At 37.1% G+C, this 21,139-nt stretch overlaps 1 protein-coding gene across 1 annotated transcript in view; it reads right to left on the bottom strand.

Annotated features, from left to right (window-relative positions):
- LOC130076234 (cadherin-11) overlaps nt 1-21,139 on the bottom strand; it is a 105,096-nt gene that overhangs the window by 21,924 nt on the left and 62,033 nt on the right. The window contains exon 6 of the mRNA XM_056241249.1: nt 967-1,148. Coding sequence (XP_056097224.1) covers nt 967-1,148 — 182 coding nt within the window. The remainder of the gene's footprint in view (nt 1-966; nt 1,149-21,139) is intronic.

The raw sequence follows: 21,139 nt of genomic DNA on the forward strand, positions 1-21,139 counted from the left end.
AAGGTGTTCTGCATGGGTTTAACATTACTATGCTAGGGTGTTTGGGTTCCATTTCATTCGGTCACTCCGACGTACGTCTCCGTTCACTCCTTCAGGGAACAAGGGTTACCATACATAACCGAGACCTTTTCAGCACATTTTTAGTGCACTAAATGGCTGCTAGAATGTTCCTATGTGGTTGCCAGGGTGTTGCTATACGGCTGCTATGTTGTTCTGCATGGATTTAGGACATTGCCATGCTAGAGTGTTTTGAGCATTTTAGCGCGTTGCCGTGTGGTTGCTAGGGTTTTCCAGTTTATTGATTTATTTATTTGCATTTTTACATTGCTATGGGGTTGTTTTTGGAGTGTTTTTAATGTGCTGCTATGCAGTTGCATAGGTGTTCTGGTTGGATTAACATATTGCTAATAAAAGCTAATTCAAAATATGAATAAATACTATAGTATATACTAAAATAATACTGGTTGCTATGCAGTTGCTAGGGAGCGTTAAGTAGTTGCTCATTAGCCACACTCAAAAGAGCCCACCCCAATATGGCTTTTCTAACACTGCATATTTACCGCACTCAACCGTTGGGACTGACTATTTGCACTGTCATTTTGCAAGTAATGAAATCGAATCCATTTGTCCAGACAGTTAATGTAATCCATATCTGGTGGGGCTACATTGGTTGCCATAGAAATGTAAGCATTAGTATGATGCCAAAAGACGTAAGAGAATGTCTCTGGAGAAAAAGAGGACAAAAAATGGGAACGTTTGCGATCATCTCTGCTCATATGCATATTTATACATATGATGTGTCCGAACCCACTCACTCATTTACTATTCATGTGGTTTTCACTGTTAAGACTACAAACTAATAACAGTTTTGAGTCAGATACACCATAAAATTGGATTTGGTTTTGATTTGGGAATGCATGGAAGAAAACAACATTACTGTAGGTATTTCCGTTTCACCACTCCCACCTTGTTTAACAAAATCACTGCCTCTTGGTTCAATCCAGTTATGTTGAAAGTGTCCCCTGCCTCTCCGTCCACGATCGTAAAGTCCACCCGTGCATTTTCACCCAGGTCTGCATCTGTTGCCGAGAGACGACCGATCTCCACCCCGGCGACGGCCAACTCAGACACCGAAAACGACCACATACCTAAAGGAGACAGATCGAGAGGGTGAAGTAAATAATCAGGCAAAACATGCCGATAACCTAAAATTAGAACATCATCATTAATCTCATTAGATACGTAAGGCAAACCCCCTAAAGCATCGAACAGCTTTTCAAATCAATTTAACCCCTACCCAAAACTAGACTTCCATAAAAAGACACTGCAAAGGAGGCCATGGCTTGCCTTTTGTTCACATAGACATTTTTTCTGCAGTTTAATAACTGGCTCTACAGTCTTTGTATGCGGTGGCTATATCATGGGCCAAAAATAAAAGAAGAAAAAACCTGCCTGAGTCTGTTTAAACCTAATTAGAGACAGCAAATAACACAGGCAATCTACTGCATTCCATAACAGAATGAAAAGTGTTTCTCATCTCACACTAGAGACACACATCATATCTTATACCATGATCAATCTCAGTAATAAAAACAAATGTGTTGCCAAAGGGTTCTGAGTGGTTCTGAGTTAACTTTTATTTGGATATTAGGGTGTTTTGGGTGGTTGCTTACCGGATCAAGTCAAAAAAGTGATATTCTGATCCCAAAATATGGCTTGGGTGCCGCTACAATGTATGTCTGAATTTTTCCATCCGTTTTATCACCCACAAGGCAAAAGTCATGTGTCTGACTGCTTAAAAAAGTAACAGCACAACTCTCCTCAACAAGACATATGGGGTCATTTGCCCATAGCACAAACATATGAGTTATGCTCCTTACATTTTGTTTACTTAGTTTAGTTAGTTAATTGAATCAATCCCTAATTTTCAAATATGAGTAACAATATCTGTGATGTAAGCGCCATTAACAAAAGATAGATAGATGATAGACAGACAGACAGACAAAAAAAGCCAACAGAGCCAATAAATAGATAGATAGACAGACAGACAGACAGACAAAAAGGCTGATAGACAGACAGACAGACAGACAGACAGACAGACAGATAGATAGATAGATAGATAGATAGATAGATAGATAGATAGATAGATAGATAGATAGATAGATAGATAGATAGATAGATAGATAGATAGATAGATAGATAGATAGACAAAAAGGCCGATAGATAGATAGATAGATAGATAGATAGATAGATAGATAGATAGATAGATAGATAGATAGATAGATAGATAGATAGATAGATAGATAGATAGATAGATAGATAGATAGACAGACAAAAAGGCCGATAGATAGATAGACAGACAGACAGACAGACAGACAGACAGACAGACAGACAGATAGATAGATAGATAGATAGATAGATAGATAGATAGATAGATAGATAGATAGATAGATAGATAGATAGATAGATAGATAGATAGATAGATAGATAGATAGACGGACAAAAAAGCCAATAGAGCCGACAGACAGACAAAAAGGCCGATGGATGGATGGATGGATGGATGGATGGATGGATGGATGGATGGATGGATGGACGGATGGATAGACAGACAGACAGACAAAAAAAGCCAATAGAGCCGATAGACAGACAAAAAGGCCGATGGATGGATGGATGGATGGATAGATAAAGACCTGAGGATAATAACATTAAAGGGGATTTATAAAACCCCATAAGCAGAAGGTTTGAGGAAGATCACTCCAGTACTGCTACACAAACACTGAAATGATTAATTCCACAAATTCCAAACATGCTTTTGGAAAGAGAATTTCAAAGAGACAGGATGAAAAAGGTCCAAGAAGAGAGTGTGATAGAAATATAAAGCGGGACACTGATGATTCCTTGCTTCTTTTAAGAGCCAAATTTGCTCCAGAACAGAAAATGAATCATGCAAACAACAAAGGCTGAGACAGTGTGATTCACCAGAGGCAGTTTGTGCCAGCTAATAACTCCTAACATTCATTAAAGCTGAGTGCAGCCAAGAGAAGATGATCACAGAAACACACTGTGGGAATACAATATGGCTTCTTTGCACAGTGTATTATCACTGTGTATTATTCATAGGAGGAGAAAGGGATGAGGAGAGATTAGGGGAGAGATAGAAAGAACAAAAGAGGGAAAGGCAGTAGGAGAGCCGGGAAAAGGAGGCAGAGAGCAAAATACAGGCAGAAAGAGTGTATTCATGTAGGAGGGAGAGGGAGGAAGATGTATTGTTGGTCTCCAAGCTGTATCTTTCAGCTGTGATTTTACTGCGCACTGATGCAGAAAGCTCTGAACTTTAAATGAAATATTAAACACGCTGATTTTGAAGAGAGAATCCGTAGGGAAGGCGGATAGAAACCCCTGCACTCCACAGACAGACCGAAGCCCTCTGAAAGAAACGTAACACAGATTATCATTATCTCTGGAACGCTGATAATAGTCAAGAGCATCATCAGCACCGTAATCCACTTTATAATTATGATATGCACTATATACCGTAATCGTTTCTCAGAGGGCCAACAACAGTCAATCTTTGTAGCGTTCGCCATTAAAGATCATTGTTGAGTTTGGAATAAATATCACTAATAATTAGCTATTATACTGTTTGAGTATACTTTAGGGCATATCACTAGTCCCAAGGATGAGTTTTCATGATTTAATATTACACAATACTACTGTCTTTACTGTATTTTTGATCGAATAAATGCAGGTGAGCAGAAGAGACATTCAAAACTCTTGAACGGTGTAGTTTACAGGGTTTAAATTAAACTGTAAAATCCTGGACAAATCCTTTATCTGGTTAAGCCTAATTTCATAGATAGCACATTATGTACATGTTAAAAAGTTTAAGGTCTGTAAGATTTCTTTAATGTTTTTAAAGTCTCTTCTGTTCACCACAAAATCAAAATTGAGCAAAAACAGTAATATTGTAAAAAACTGTTTTCTATGTGAATATATTGCAAAATGTATTTACTGTATTCCAATTTTCAGCATCATTACTCCAGTCTTCAGTGTCACATGATCCTCCAGAATTCATTCTAATATGATGATTTGCTGCTCAAGAAGCATTTATTATTATTATCAATGTTGAAAACTGAAACTTTGAAACATTTTTTTCGGGATTCTTTAATGAATAGAAAGTTCAAAAGAACAACATTTATTTGAAATAGAAATATTTTCCTACAGTCTTTACTCTCACTTTTGATTTAGATTATTGTACATTTAAACACGTTATATAATGGATTTTATACTGTAAGATTAAAAATCTAGGCCTGGGACCAGGGTAAAACAATAAAATCGACATATAAAAGTTATTTGAAAGGCAGCAAAAATACATGATGAAGGTATGGTCAAGTTTCCAAGACAATCATTTTCATGTTAAAAAAACAAACATTGAAATCAGTTTTTTTTTTTTTTTTTTTAAATCAATCCCTGAGACATTTAAGTGCCTGAAGCGGAAGAAACACCCGCATATGACAAGTTTAAAGATTAAAGGCCAAACTACGATTTGCTTCTTGCTAGTCAGCAGTGGTATTAGAGGTCTGTTTTTCCAGAAGAGGCAGAAACAGAGCATTTTAAACACAAACATCTGCTAAAAGTGTATTCTGTCAAGTGTAGCTACACTACTCTAAAAGCTAACAAACACACAATAAAAAAACAGAAAACTCTAATTCTAAGTTCACGGGGTCAACATCTTTGTTGTTGTAAACAAAAATTCAGACTAACGAGGTGGAAAACGAGCGGCGCTCCGGAACCAAACCCGGCAATCCCAACAAACACAAGCATTACAATCTACTCTGTAAACTTCAGAAAGTTTAGACAAACCCAAAAAAGTATGCTGGGAATCACTCAAAAACTAGAAGGGAAAAACAGGTTTGTTGGCATCTGTATTTTTTAACAGGGAAGCATCAGATAAACAGGTTTACATGAATTTGACTGAAATATTTACACTTTCAGAAGCATAACGGTTCTTTATTGGCATCTATGATTTGATTAAGAACCTTTAATATCCCTGGAATCTTTCCATTCCAAAAAAGGTTCTTTATAATGAAAAAAAATCTTATATCACGATACGAGTAATTTTATTTCACGATAACGATATAGATCACGATATACTGTAGTTTTTTTTTTTTTTTTGTTGCTTTAAATAAGGTTTTTATGATATAACAATGTTTGATTCCATTGATATTGCATCATTCTTGTCACCATTTTCAATATCACAAAAAACTAATACTAGCCTAAGAAAAAAACCTCTCAAGCTTACTGAAAGTAAACAGTGATAAAGAAAGAGCAAAGAAAACAAAGACACAAATGAAATAGACCTACCTGAAAAACTTCAAGCACTAGAAAAAAGAAACACAATTGTTTTAAATTGTACTACATAAATAAGTAATCAAATGTATAAAAAAGCATTGCATAGTCTTCCCTGTGTAAATTAAATCTACATTAATTCATATTAAAGTTACAAAGTGATTTTCAATTGTTGTTTCTTGTTTGATTAACATTAATAATGACAGTAGGTTTATAAGGCTGCTGTCACTTTAAGACCGACTGTACGTATCCAATATACTTGTACGTTTTCTTTCTCAACTGTTTATGTTCACTTAAAGGGATACTCCACTTTTTTTGGAAATAGGCTCATTTTACAACTCCCCCAGAGTTAAACTGTCGAGTTTTACCGTTTTTGAATCCATTCAGCCGATCTCTGGTTCTGGCGGTACCACTTTTAGCATAGCTTAGCATACATCATTGAAGTGGACAAGACCATTAGCATTTCTAAAAAAAAAAATGACCAAAGAGTTTCGATATTTTTCCTATTTAAAACTTGACTCTTCTGTAGTTACATCGTGCACTAAGACCGACGGAAAATGTAAAGTTTAAACTTCACTGCCGTACCATGAGAGCAGCAGGCGTAATGATATGACGCAGCGCCTGAAAATAGGCCACCTTCCGTCAACACAACGGAACTATTTTCAGGCGCTGCGTCATATCATTACGCCTGCTGCTCTCATGGTACGGCAGTAAAGTTTCTTGATTATTACGCAGGAATGAGAGTATAGTTCCTAGCCATATCAGCCTAGAAAATCGCAACTTTACATTTTCCGTCGGTCTTAGTGCACGATGTAACTACAGAAGAGTCAAGTTTTAAATAGGAAAAATATCGAAACTCTTTGGTCATTTTTTTTTTAGAAATGCTAATGGTCTTGTCCACTTCAATGATGTATGCTAAGCTATGCTAAAAGTGGTACCGCCAGAACCGGAGATCGGCTGAATGGATTCAAAAACGGTAAAACTCAACAGTTTAACTCTGGGGGAGTTGTAAAATGAGCCTATTTCCAAAAAAAGTGGAGTATCCCTTTAAGACATAAATGACTGTTTACTTGCAAAGACAAAGTCACTTGGACATATGAGTATGTGTATTTAACCGTTCAAGCCAAATTATTTGGCAAAAAGCTCTCACGCTCTATGAGCAGCGGCTTCGTGTCGTGTGTCTCTCAGACAGTGCTGAGAAACAGTCTCTCAGAGAGCGCGCACATATAGCAAAATAAGTTGTCTGTCGCTGCTAACTGCGCTTCAATAGTTTAAATTCACTTGTTTTTAAACTGCAATACTTAAAATTACATGCAAATGATAAGCTTGTGACTGCGTAGCAGTTCATTTGATTATAAAAAATGTTCTTAACACTAAGAAAAATAATGGTTCTTTTAAGAAATGTTCACTGAAAGGTTCCTCAATAGCCGCATTTCCATTACCCTTCAAATTGTGCAAATTGAATATGAAAATTGAAAATACGCCCATTGGAAACACATCAATTTCGCAAAAAACTCCCATATATTGCAAAAAAGTTTTTACGCTCGCATGAGGTGGTTTTTCAGGCAATTCGAAAAAGGATTAGGTCACTTGACATAGATGGAGCGGGATGTTTAGATCAGTGTTGGGAAAGTTCATTTTCTACATGAACTAGTTCAAAGTTCAGTTCATAAATTTTAAAATGAACTAATTCAGTTCATAGGTCATACTTCAAAAAAGGAACTAGGTCATAGTTCTTTTTTTTCCATATGTTGCTGCAAGGTTTTTTTTTTTTTTTTTTTTATTATTGCCACAGCCCATATACAACCACAGACGGCGATTATTTTATCGACGGGCAAATTTTGCACAGAAATGTCCGATTTTTCCCATCATCACCGACCTGCTTTGTCGACTACATGCTGCTTCTTGTCTTGATGACGCATGCGGCGGCCGCGGTGCGACACTGGTGGCTGGTGTTGCCAGATTGGGTGTTTTTTTCGCTACATATTAAGGCCTGTTTACGCATGTTTTAGCCGGGTTTTCGCCTGGAAGGCTCTATAGAAATCTGGCACCCTATTGAACGAAGTTAAACTGAGAGAGCGTGCGTTCACAGACACCAGAATGAACGCGTTCATAGTAACGTTCATCAGGCAGTAATTCAGTACGTTCAGTTCACGTTCGCCCCAAAATATGAACGAGTTCATTGAATGCGTTCAGGCACAACACTGGTTTAGACAGAAGACGAAACAGGGTTCTTATTAAACTCATAAAAGACAAAAGTATTACGGGAATACTGGATTCTAAACAACCAAAAAATGCCACAATTTATCAAGACCTTGAAGCAGATATGAGGGAGAAACACCCAGAAACACCTCATATGTGCCACTCCCAAGTATAAGGGCCTTTGCTGGGATATGCAGTACTTAAACCTACCAACATCCGTTGCCATGATTTTTGGAATGACTTATCGCGAGAGGAATAAAATTACATTTTAGTCGCATAACTTCGGTTAATGGAAACGCCGTCATTTCACAGTAGGTTTCTATCAACATTTCGAAAATATTACAAAAGTTTTGCGCAAATCTGTAATGGAAACGTGGCTAATGGCACAGAAATGGTTCTTCTATCTAAGGCATAGCTGCAAAAGCCCCTATTTGGATCCTTTATAGTCGAGGGTTTTTGCGAGTGAAGCTCTGAGCTGATCTGGATGGTGATTTATATCGCCAAAATGAGCAGAACTGTTGAACTTGGGAGGGCCACATTGAGTTACGAGTCTAAGACTCGCGCCAACTCACCGGACCTCTCTTGCTCAGAGGTGACTCAGACGCTGTGAATGGCTTCAGGCTTTGTTTACTCACTCGCACACGCATTTATTAAAGTCGACGGATATGGACTGACAGAAACCCATAAGCCTTATCAAATCCACAGTTACTCACACTCACCTCTCAAAGTTTGATATCTCTCACACACAGCACATACCACAAGCGTCCTATCTTCATAGACATCATCAAATACTTCATCCACACGTACACACAGATGCTTCCCACCCCCACGACACCAAACCACACTTTCATATCTCTCCTTCAAACACCCAGCGCAGAGGTTTTTAGCACTTCCAGAGAGCTGCACAGAGAATGAAAGCAGTCATCACGGGTCAGTGGGCACAAGGCTTGTTTGAGAGATTCAGCGACACTTTTCACAATACTGTGAATCAGTTCCTGCTAAGAGCCAGGATTCAATCCACACACCAGAAAACAACGTCCGTAACACACAGGCCAGACCTGGAAATAAAGCACAGCTTCCCGAGAGACACGGAGGATAAGGTTAAGATGCTCAGTGACTTCACTCTGTGATCACTGTCAGATCCTGTAGAGGATCATCACACACAATCACTGACCCAAAAACACACAATTTAGATGGCTTCCTAATCCAATGCACCTGATTTAACTCATTGGAAAAGCCTACAAGATCAGATTTTTTTTTCCTTTAATGCAAATTGAATCAGGGAACATACTCATAAGGCTATTTTCAATCATGCAAGTACAGCTCCTATCTATTTCAATGGAGAAACATCAACATTTGCATACTTATTCGCCTAAATTATTTCAAATCTGGAATAAAATCTGACAACAATGGCATCTTCTTGGCTTAAATCACACACAAAAATCTGTATTTTTCATGGTGGTCTATGGGCATGCATATTCTAGAGTAAAACAAACAGGCGACTGTCTCTTTTAATCGTAAAATAGGACTTAACACTCAATATGAATTAAATTTGCACTCCACCATTCAAAAGTCTGGGATCTGTGAGATTTTTTAATGTTTTTTTAAAGTAGTATCTTCTGCTCACTAAGGCTGCATTTGTGACCCGTGCCTGCAAAATGAGTCAGAAAATGAGTTATTGTTATTTTCACATTCTCTATTAAAAAACCTTCAAAATGATGCATGGCTTGTTGGAATCAGAAAAAATGACAGAGCTACACCTGTTTGAAGTCGATACAGTCAGCAGAGTCAATTTTGAGAAAAATCGAGTTAAAGGTTTCTGAAGGTTTCAAAACAAATTCACCTAGCAACCATACCTTAACCCTCATGTGGTGTTCGGGTCAATTTGACCCGGAGAAGATTTTCTTTTTCCCGAAAATACTAGTTAATGTTATCGCTTTGGACTGAAACTTAGTGACTTTGTTCCCAAACGGTTTAACTAAATCTCAGGGGTTTTTTGAAAATTTTCTTATTTTTTTGTGGGAGTTTTGTTACCTTGTTACACTTGTGGTGTTCCCGGTCAAAAATGACCGGCCTATAAAAAATAGCTTATAAGTCACTCATTATACCATATTTTCACCCAATCTTGGATTCAATCTTTTTGTCAACTTGTTCTCTTTCAATTAGGACTGGTTTTATATTTCTGTTTGCATCTGATTAATCGTGGGCCTCATTTGTCTGAAAGTAGGCATCTCATTTTTTGAGTAAAAAACAAATAATTTATGAGTAAATTTGGAAATATGAAAAAAAAAATGAAAAAAATGGCTACTGTTGATCACACTAGTCTACTCTAATGTTTCACCAGGAATTTTGTTTTGAAACTTTTGTTTTGTAAAAAATATGGCACATAGTCACACTTGTGGTGTTCCCGGTCAAAAATGACCGGCCTATAAAAAATAGCTTATAAATCACTCATTATACCATATTTTCACCCAATCTTGGATTCAATCTTTTTGTCAACTTGTTCTCTTTCAATTAGGACTGGTTTTATATTTCTGTTTGCATCTGATTAATCGTGGGCCTCATTTGTCTGAGAGTAGGCATCTCATTTTTTGAGTAAAAAACAAATAATTTATGAGTAAATTTGGAAATATGAAAAGAAAATATGAAAAAAATGGCTACTGTTAATCACACTAGTCTACTCTAATGTTTCACAAGGAATTTTGTTTTGAAACTTTTGTTTTGTAAAAAATATGGCACATAGTCACACTTGTGGTGTTCCCGGTCAAAAATGACCGGCCTACAAAAAATAGTTTATAAATCACTCATAATACCATATTTTCACCCAATCTTGGATTCAATCTTTTTGTCAACTTGTTCTCTTTCAATTAGGACTGGTTTTATATTTCTGTTTGCATCTGATTAATCGTGGGCCTCATTTATCTGAGAGTAGGCATGGTCAAAAATGGTCACAATGGCCGACCATTGAAAGTGAATGGGAGAGACTGAAAATAACAGAACAATTTAGTTTTCAGGAGCATGTTCATTATTTTCATGTACACATATGAGCATGTGTGCTTGCAAACATCGAGCCCTTGGACCTGTGCATGTATCGATACATTTATACACACGCTACCCAGACACACACACACGTTAAAACACACAAACTTTTTTGAGTATTACACACATTATTTTCCACAGAGAGAAATTTGATCCTACCCTAACCTGCATCTAGTATACATTTATCCATCTGACATTACCACACACACACACACACACACACAAACTGGCCATGACTGCAGTGACCCGGCTTCAAAAGAATCTTTCTTTCATGGTCTTGTTTCATCACAGCTTTCAGACAAAATATTATGACATTTTGTTTTGGAACTGTGAGGTTCTCAAACAGAACTAGACAATATTTACAAATATACATCATGTGATAGCACAGGCATATATAAAATGCCTCACAGCACCTTGCTTGTCATTCATTTGTGGCAGCACAATGCAAAACAGCTCTCTGCACATGATGTTATTCATCAGATTTTTGACTCAGAAACTAGTGAGGAGGAGGACATGCAGGATGCATCTTGCAGTGAAGATGTTTCTGAAGAGGAAGGCCTTCAGAAGAAAACCTGCCTTGCCTCATAGGTGGGGATGAACGCCAGGACAAAGTTCCATCTTTTGACCAGAATGAAACGGTAACCTCAGCTGGGCCCTCATCACTGGAAGACTGCTCCTCATCAGTTGTTTCAAGCTCCGTAGCCGATTCAGTGGTGCCTTCCTCTTCAGAAACATCTTCACTGCAAGATGCATCCTGAATTTCCTCCTCCTCACTAGTTTCTGAGTCAAAAATCTGATCACGGCCTGTGTGTGTGTGTGTGTGTGTGTGTGTGTGTGTGTGTGTGTGGTAATGTCAGATGGATAAATGTATATTAGATGCAGGTTAGGGTAGGATCAAATTTCTCTCTGTGGAAAAGAATGTGTGTAATATTTAAAAAAGTTTGTGTGTTTTAACGTGTGTGTCTGGGTAGCGTGTGTATAAATGTATCGATACATGCACAGGTCCAAGGGCTCGATGTTTGCAAGCACACATGCTCATATGTGTACATGAAAATAATGAACATGCTCCTGAAAACTAAATTGTTCTGTTATTTTCAGTCTCTCCCATTCACTTTCAATGGTCGGCCATTGTGACCATTTTTGACCATGCCTACTCTCAGATAAATGAGGCCCACGACTAATCAGATGCAAACAGAAATATAAAACCAGTCCTAATTGAAAGAGAACAAGTTGACAAAAAGATTGAATCCAAGATTGGGTGAAAATATGGTATTATGAGTGATTTATAAACTATTTTTTATAGGCCGGTCATTTTTGACCGGGAACACCACAAGTGTGACTATGTGCCATATTTTTTACAAAACAAAAGTTTCATAACAAAATTCCTTGTGAAACATTAGAGTAGACTAGTGTGATTAACAGTAGCCATTTTTTTCATATTTACTTTTCATATTTCCAAATTTACTCATAAATTATTTGTTTTTTACTCAAAAAATGAGATGCCTACTCTCAGACAAATGAGGCCCACGATTAATCAGATGCAAACAGAAATATAAAACCAGTCCTAATTGAAAGAGAACAAGTTGACAAAAAGATTGAATCCAAGATTGGGTGAAAATATGGTATAATGAGTGATTTATAAGCTATTTTTTATAGGCCGGTCATTTTTGACCGGGAACACCACAAGTGTGACTATGTGCCATATTTTTTACAAAACAAAAGTTTCAAAACAAAATTCCTGGTGAAACATTAGAGTAGACTAGTGTGATCAACAGTAGCCATTTTTTTTCTTTTTTTTTTTCATATTTCCAAATTTACTCATAAATGATTTGTTTTTTACTAAAAAAATGAGATGCCTACTCTCAGACAAATGAGGCCCACGATTAATCAGATGCAAACAGAAATATAAAACCAGTCCTAATTGAAAGAGAACAAGTTGACAAAAAGATTGAATCCAAGATTGGGTGAAAATATGGTATAATGAGTGACTTATAAGCTATTTTTTATAGGCCGGTCATTTTTGACCGGGAACACCACAAGTGTGACTATGTGCCATATTTTTTACAAAACAAAAGTATCAAAACAAAATTCCTGGTGAAAATGTTAAGTTGACTAGTGTGATCAACAATACCAATTTTCTTCAGATTTTATTTAATATTTCCAAAATTATTCAAAAATTGTACAAAAATTACTCAAAAAATGAAATGCCTACTCTCAAATAAATGAGGCCTATGGTTATTCAGATGCAAATCAAAATATAAAACCAGTCCTAATTGAAAGAGAACATGTTGACAAAAAGATTGAATCCAAGATTGGGTGAAAATATGGTATAATGAGTGATTTATAAGGTTTTTTTTATGGCCCGGTCATTTTTGACCGGGAACACCACAGGTGTTATAGGGTTTTGAACACCACATGAGGGTTAAAATCCCCACCAAATTTGGCACACACCAAGTCAAAACCAAATATCTATAGGAAAAATATATATTCAACTTTTTTCCCATGATACCACAATTGTTTGATTAAAGGGGTCATATAATGTGATTTTCATACAAGTTAATTTGATTCTTTAGGGTCTAAATGAAAAGTTTGTAATATACTTTAATTAAAAATTATCATTAGTATTGTAAGAAAACACTCATTTTACCTGGTCAAAAACAGCACGCTGTTTCAGTGCATGTGCCTTTAAATGATAATGAGCTTCGCTGACTCCGCCCCTCTGTTCTGCGGACGTTTTGACAACGCATGTGGAGTGTTGCCTTGACAACGGTTGAGGGTATATTTTGGAGAAAGAAAGGCAGCGGGAGTCTCTGAGGACACATCTGTGCAACCGTATCAGTTTAAACCGGAGTCGGACCCGGAACAAGATGACGGCCCGAAGAAGTTCGACAATTAAGGCTCGAACAGGACGCTTCTGAATGGTTGGTTAACATAATGTTACTTTGATCTATCTTTGTGTACTGGCAGGGTAAAGTAACTTAGTGAGATGTACGAACGCTGTGTGTTTATTACTGATGTATACATACTCAGTTTGTAATAACCATAACGCATTGTTCATTATAAACGTGGGATTATGAATTATATTGAGAACGTCGTATAGAAAACATGCCGTAATGTACCCTCTGTTTATTATTACACCCAAGAACAAACACCACAATCTCTTAGACGCCATTCTGCTCCAGCGTATCGACAATGGCGGACTATTATGACAGCTCGCTCAGGGCGGGTCTGTGTTGAAATGCTGCTGTCAATCAACAATCGTGGGAGGGGCTTCCGAGCGTGTGACGTCACAAAAACGAACGGCTCAATTTGAGGAAGGGGAAAACATATAAGGAAATTAAAACAAAAACACTGGATGGATTTTTATCATTATATGATGGTTGTGTACAGGCACTGCCAACACACATTTCAGTACAATCAACAAGTGCATGTACCATTATATGACCCCTTTAACGTTAATGAAACAGACAGTCCGACCTACTGTACAGGACGGATGTAATATAATGTTATACATCAGATGTTTTTCCCCAACAGTTAACCAAACGTTCACTTAAGACATAACAGAGAATGTTTGTGTCAATACTCGCCAAGACAAATATTTTGAAATACCGTAATTGTGTGTATATATGTGTATGCTATATATCGGGATCGCGTGCTGTCTGAGAGGCATCAGTCAGTGCGAGAAAGATCGTTTTGTTTGCATAAGAAAATTAGATTGAAAATCACATTTCATTGGTTCATGACTCATGCCATTGAGAAATTACTATGAATTTTCACAAAGTTGGAATGCTGTGCTTTACAACAATACCAAACTTGTGCGTAATAAAAAAAATCATTTTTAAACATTTTTTTACATCCCCATATCTTATTTATAGGCCTTTTTGTCATGTATTATATTGGACAGTGGAGGAATAGAGAGAAAGAAGAGGAACAGGATCAGAAAAAAATCATGCATTTCTGTGATCATGCAGTTCTTATATGTGCAAATGAGCACATCAGCTAAATTCAGAATATCATACTCTTATGATTTATCCTGTATCTATAGTAATAGTAACCACAGTATGCTCTCTATCCATTGTATATCACTGTGTGACATTATAACTGATTAATTCTCTTCTGTGCAATGAAAGAGTGGGTGTCTCTTTAAAGCCTACAGATGATTACAAATTTAATTGACTTAATTACATGATATGCTACTTATTTGATGTATTAATTAAACAAATTAATTTCATTAAAATCATATCCCTTATTTTACGGGTGCATGAAAGCATCCTTATTTTGTTCATGTCGCCAAGTTTTGGTAAAGCAGTGTACTAAAAGCAAATAACAAATAGCGCAAAACAAAATGGTCAGTTCAGTATGGAAAATCCACTGTCACACTTGAAGAATCAAGTCAGTCGAATTAAATGCAAACACAAAATATTAAACAAAGCTCAACACTAAAAGTATTCTTACAATATTTCTACAATGTGACCAGTTTAGTTCGATTAGACCACAAATGGCTGATATACACTGGTTTGTTTTTTGTAAATCAAATACATAAAGCACAATCATAGTATTCTGATTCCCGAACGAATTAATAATATGACACAGTTCTTTGTAGGAAATCAAATACATACAGCTTTTGCCAAATGAATGACTCTAATGTGTCGGTTCTTTTGGTGAATCAGAAATAGAGTGCGACCAATGTAGTACCCAAAACGAATGACTCTCACGGTAGAGATCCACTTTTGCGACACGACAGTCACGTGTTGTCGCGACGCCTCCCCACATTTGTACATTGATGGGCAGGGGCGGCTGGCCAATAGAGGGCGCTAGGGCGCCGCCCCCCCATGAGCCAGACCACAGTTTATGAGCCACATACATAAATAAATAATATATACAAATTGTCAATATTTGTGTGTTTGAGATATTAAATGCACCCAGTATATGTGGAAAAATATGATAGAAATTCAAAATCTCTGTTTTTTCTACACGTCCCCTCCAGCTCTGTGCACGTGATCAGCTCTGGGGCGCTGGAGAAATCGCCCCAGAAAGGCGGGTCTCTAGAGCAGTTTAGTCAATTGCTGATTTAAGATATAAATGTTTGACATAAACTGTAGCCAATCAGCGTGCTCAAATCAGGTCAGCTATGGGCGATTCTTCTAGCGCCCCAAGCTGCGCGCGCATCTCTATCAGACTGCGGACTATCGGAGCTGTACACTAGAAAGGCCTGGCTAGCTGGACGCGGTCATGCTAATGCCTTGTTTTGGTTATTAATTTTTAAAACAACAGTGACAGATCCAGCATGGACAGTTACCGGAGTGAGGGAAGCAGCACCTATCTGAGAAAGTAACTAAACAATTTGAGTTAAATTTCAAAAGCAAATGGAAAGTTTGTGCAATTTGTTTGTTTTTGTGTAAGAATGCCTCAGCCTTGTAATATGGCATTAAATAATTACTGACTTTATCATAAAGCACTGGTGTCATGCAGTTTGTGTTAAAATGTGTTTGGGTGGTTATTAATAATAATTATTATTATTATTATTTGTATTTAGTGTCTTTCCAGTACCCAAGGTCCCTTTACAAATATATGTAAAGGCAGTGGTTCTCAAACTGGAGTACGTGAGGAGGTGACAGAAGGGGGAACGGGAACAAAATGCTGAATTTTGCCGTTCATTTAATTCTACCTCAATAAGATTTAAACTGAGCATGTTTTTCTATCAGGTAAAATTCTGTAAATAATATATGACATCCTCGTGCAGATTGCTGCCATGGCAAATCACACTATACTACTTTTCTAGACAATGTACCTTTGTTAAATAAGGGATTTAGCACTAACTAGCATGCAGAACAAATATAGACACAGGCTGTGCATGGAGATCGATCTAAGATTCAAACTCTCTTCGATACAGACACATTCCCTGTGTGAATGGCGGTTTTAATTAAATATTTAAAAGCATCACTTAGTTTTTACCATCATTTCACATTTCTCTATTGAATTTTTTTTTTTTTTTTTAAGCATTATTTATTTTATAAAGATATTTGTAAAGATGAAAAAAATACTGGAAAAATCGATTTAAGGGGGCAAATATGGTCCCTTACTGAAAAAGGTGTGACTGAAGAGTGGGGGTACGCAGAAGGATGTTAAAAGCCTCATGGGGTACAACTCTAAAAAGATTGAGAACCAATGGAACAATCAACATCAAAGCACAATACACATACCAAGGGCAGAAAGTAGGCCTAATATACAGAGGTCACTTATAAAGTTAGGTTAAAGATACAAACAAAGAGGGATTCAAACAAATAGCATATCAATAACAATGTATAATTTACAGACGAGCTGAAGAGTAATATACAGATAAAATATGTGTTTTTGAAGGAGAGAAGGGTGGATGTTGGCCGGATGTCTTGAGGAAGAGCATTCCACAACCTTGAAGCCACTACACTAAAAGACTCCCATGTTACCAGACTATTGAAACCGACAGAATATGACACAGCCCCACCTAAGATATTTTTCACCAGCCGCCACTGTTGATGGGCGTTCCTCAAGTTTACCGCTATGGGCGTGGTTTTGAGCCAGCGGCCAGTCTAGAACAGAGGACCTGCGAGAGACTTCCCCCCCGTCTCCATGTGCTCTACTTCTATTGGATAGTCGCGTCGCGTTCAACGGAATTCATTTGCATAAAGATGGGCATCGGCCAGCTTTTTGACGCGCAGCATTTTTCCAAATGAAGCGGCGCCTTCCCGGGATGCTTTGCGGGCGCGTTAAAGTCGCGTGACGTCACCCATAGGAATAAAGTGGAGCGCACCGCAACAGAAGTGTCGCGCGGACAAGTGGATCTGCACCGTCACGGTCACGGCTTTATTCCTATGGGTGACGTCACGCGACTTTAACGCTCCATGTAGAAACATAAAACAAAACGCACCCTATTTACTTCTGTGATTCACATTACTGGTTTGGTGTTGTTGTACACACAACTTGTCAAAAATCTCCACCCTACATTTTTTCCCCCCCAGCTGAATATCCCATTCCGAAAATAATATCACATTACAGAAGTAAAAAGGGGTTGCAAACTAATGGTTTCTGACTAGCATTTCCAAATGAAATGCAAAAACAATGACCGTTTTCAAGTAATCTCGTCCCAAAGTCACGTGATTGGTTGAATCAATGCAATTAAATTACAATGTGAAAATTCAAAGCATCTACACAAATAACAGAAACAACAACAGAGAAAAGATGGCAGTGATGGTGGTAAAAATAAAATTATATAATATTAACAATAAATTATAATATTTACAAATAAACTAAAAATACAATATACATTAATTATTTTAATTATTGAATGATTAAGTAATAATCACTCAGTAAATGGAATATTTATTGCATTTTATAGTGTGTTTTTCCCCCCAATATAGCTAAAGCAAAGGTGCCAGTGATAAGTAAAATGTAATAATAAAACAAATTAAAATTAAGTTAAAGCTGCAGTCCGTAACTTTTTTAGGTTAAAAATGATCCAAAATACTTGTTTGAGCAGGTACATAACCAGCCAGTGTTCAAAACTCTCTGCTTGCCTTAGCTCGATTCAAAGCGGTAAGCTTGTAATAATGTTTTTAACTCCAGTTGTACTGGTGGATTTCCAAATTCGAGCATGTGTTTGCGTCATTACGTCACATCTGCACACACACATCTGTACACATAAAGAAGAGTCTCAGCTAGTAGGCTATATTGCGTGTGGGGATGCTGAAGCTGGAGATTTATAGCCTTTTCTCACAGCACTTGATATAATTAAACTTATCAATTTGATGGCGGATCCAGAAAGGTTCAAACGACAATCACCAGTGACAACTAGAGATTCACCCGCTGTAAAATGCAAAAGACTTCGGAGTGGCTACAGAAAAAAAGAGACTGCAACCGGGCGAAAACAAGGATAATATCGGAAGGACATAACATGTAGTTACGCAATGCTGATGTTGTTAACATAAACAATTTGAGAACAAAGTATAATTTGCACGGTTTGACGTGATATGATAAGCGATCGTTAGATTTAGCTTTTTTTCCCCTTAGTTGGTCAGAACAAACGTGGATGTTACTTACTTGTTCAGATTACATTTTCCGGTGAAAATACGTATGTTGGTCATACTTGCAAAAAGGTATCCACACCAGCGTGGCGACTGACAGCTGCACATTCTCCTCAAAACATTGTGTTCATCTGCCGAGGGTGCCGAGGCACAACCCACATTAAGTTGATAATTCCGCAAATAACTGCAATTGCAGATTTCGAACAAAGATGGCGACAAAGAGGAAAAACTACGGACTGCAGCTTTAATAAACCAATTACTTTTTAAATAATGTATTAAAGGGTAACTAAACCCCTGGTCAGAGCCTGACTCCACAGGATACTCTATCCTGATCGTTTTCAATACTCGCAATTCCAACTCCTGATGTGTTGCAAAACAGTGGTTTTGACGAAACAAGATGGTTTTTATACTGCCATGGGCGTGGTAGCTCGTACCAAGGGCGTGTTAAGCTGAAACCTGCTTACGTCAGCTCTCACCGCTACGTCACGAACTACCGCAAACATCCAATAGGAAAATTCAAGTGCAGTAGCCACTGTTCAACCTGAAGAGGGCAGCACTCAGACGTTTTTACACCATATATTGTAGAATTAAAACACTTTATACCCAAATGTCAAAAAAGTTACTCGAATCAATGAACAGCACTAATAAAGCCCCAGTCTTACAGATCATTAACTAAAAAAAGTTGGTTTGGTGTTTAGTTACCCTTTAAGTGATTTATTAATTCTGTTTTTATTTATTTTAATTGATTTCTCTATTCTCTAGTATTGTTAAATCATCAACACAAATAACAAGTGAATAAAATAAAATTATTTGACTTTATTTTATTTTATTATTGTCAAAAGAATATATAAAACAACAGAAACAAACAGCCAAAAAGTTCCCATGATATGAATTAAAAACACAAAATAAAATGACAAATGATTAATGCAAAAATGCACACATGAATTTTCACAGCACACATAAACACAAACACTATAAGAGCCCAGATTGTGCAGGGACTGTATCGCGCTGCTCACAGAGTGTGTCGAATCTGACCACATGCTAAGAGGGGCTTCAGCGGCGCTCATGGTCCAGTGATGGGCAGGTTTACCGCCTACATGTAAACTAAGACCCTGAGCTTAACAGACACACACAGCAAAGAGCAGCCAAAAGCTTCCAAAAGTGCCAACCCATAAGTAAACAGGCAGAGATAAACCCACCACTGCTAGCTCAGGACCGCCAGAACCAACTTTAGCTTTCTCTCCTCAATAATAAACGGTGATAAATGGACGCCTTTAAACCTGAATAAAATGAATAGTTCAAAAAGACAATTAACTGTTTTGTTATCAGTGCTAAGAGACCCTCAATAATTTAAAAAAAGAAAGTTTTAACTCTGAGGGTCCAGTACTGCTTCTTTTAATTAAAAATCCAGGAAAAACGGGGAACATATCTCATTTTAATGCTTTGGCATGTTTTTTTTTTATTATTATCATTTTTTAATTGGCCTTATAGGCTGTCATTTTTAAGCATGACCAAGTGGCTCATGCACAGTTTTAATATTTTAATATTTAATATTAGTTGAGCAGGATTGGATGTTAAGGAAAGTTTTTATTTTATGATTTTTACTTGATATGCTACATTAAAGCAAACTTTATTTTTCATATTACAATCTTTATAAACTTCTTTTTTTTTTTAAGATGAGTGACCATGGGCAGTGAATTAAGCAGCCCAATATGCATAACTTAATGTTTTTAAAATGTGCAAAATCCATCAACAACCACAACCAATCTTAGATCAGCCTCATTTTTTTTTATTACCTCATTAATCAAAACAGCCATAAGTGCTGATTGGTCTATGGAAGACCCTTTTTACTTCCCATAACATGAAGTCGTGTGAATTGTACTGTAAACACGATAACATAAATGCATTACCATTTCATCTTCAGATGCAAATATCTTCTTCATATTCAAGACAGCAAATTCACTATAAATTTGAGAGATGGTGCTCTCTCATAGTAATTGGATGCAATGGTTGCGGATTCAGGATTACAATCAGATGGTATATGAGACGAATTCATCACTCCATTAGGTTTTAAACTGCTGATGGCTTTAATTACAAACATATGGGGCAAATATAAGTATGAATCAGCATTCACACAGTATAAAGAATTGATTTAATGCATGTCGAAATTTCTGTATTAATCAATGAATGTTGAGGTCCAACTTTTCTGAGGGACTCAAACACAACTATCACAAGCCGTTATTGATGCTCAAGAAGGCAACATGCGATATTAAACAACCAGGGGTATGTAAAACTTAGAAACAAGATATTTGTGTAAATTATTTTGTCTTCTATTATCCATCTTTTCAGAACAGAACAGCCCATTTTTGTGAGAGAAACAAACAACAGTTGGTTTAAGTGCTTGTGATTAGAGAGATTGATTCAGGGAGCCGATGAACACAAGCGAATCTATAATTGAAGCACAACAAATATGATACGCCGCAAAATTC

Source organism: Rhinichthys klamathensis, unplaced genomic scaffold (genome assembly GCF_029890125.1).
Source record: "Rhinichthys klamathensis goyatoka isolate OS25496 unplaced genomic scaffold, OSU_Roscu_1.1 h1tg000635l_1, whole genome shotgun sequence".
Taxonomy (NCBI): Eukaryota; Metazoa; Chordata; class Actinopteri; order Cypriniformes; family Leuciscidae; genus Rhinichthys; species Rhinichthys klamathensis.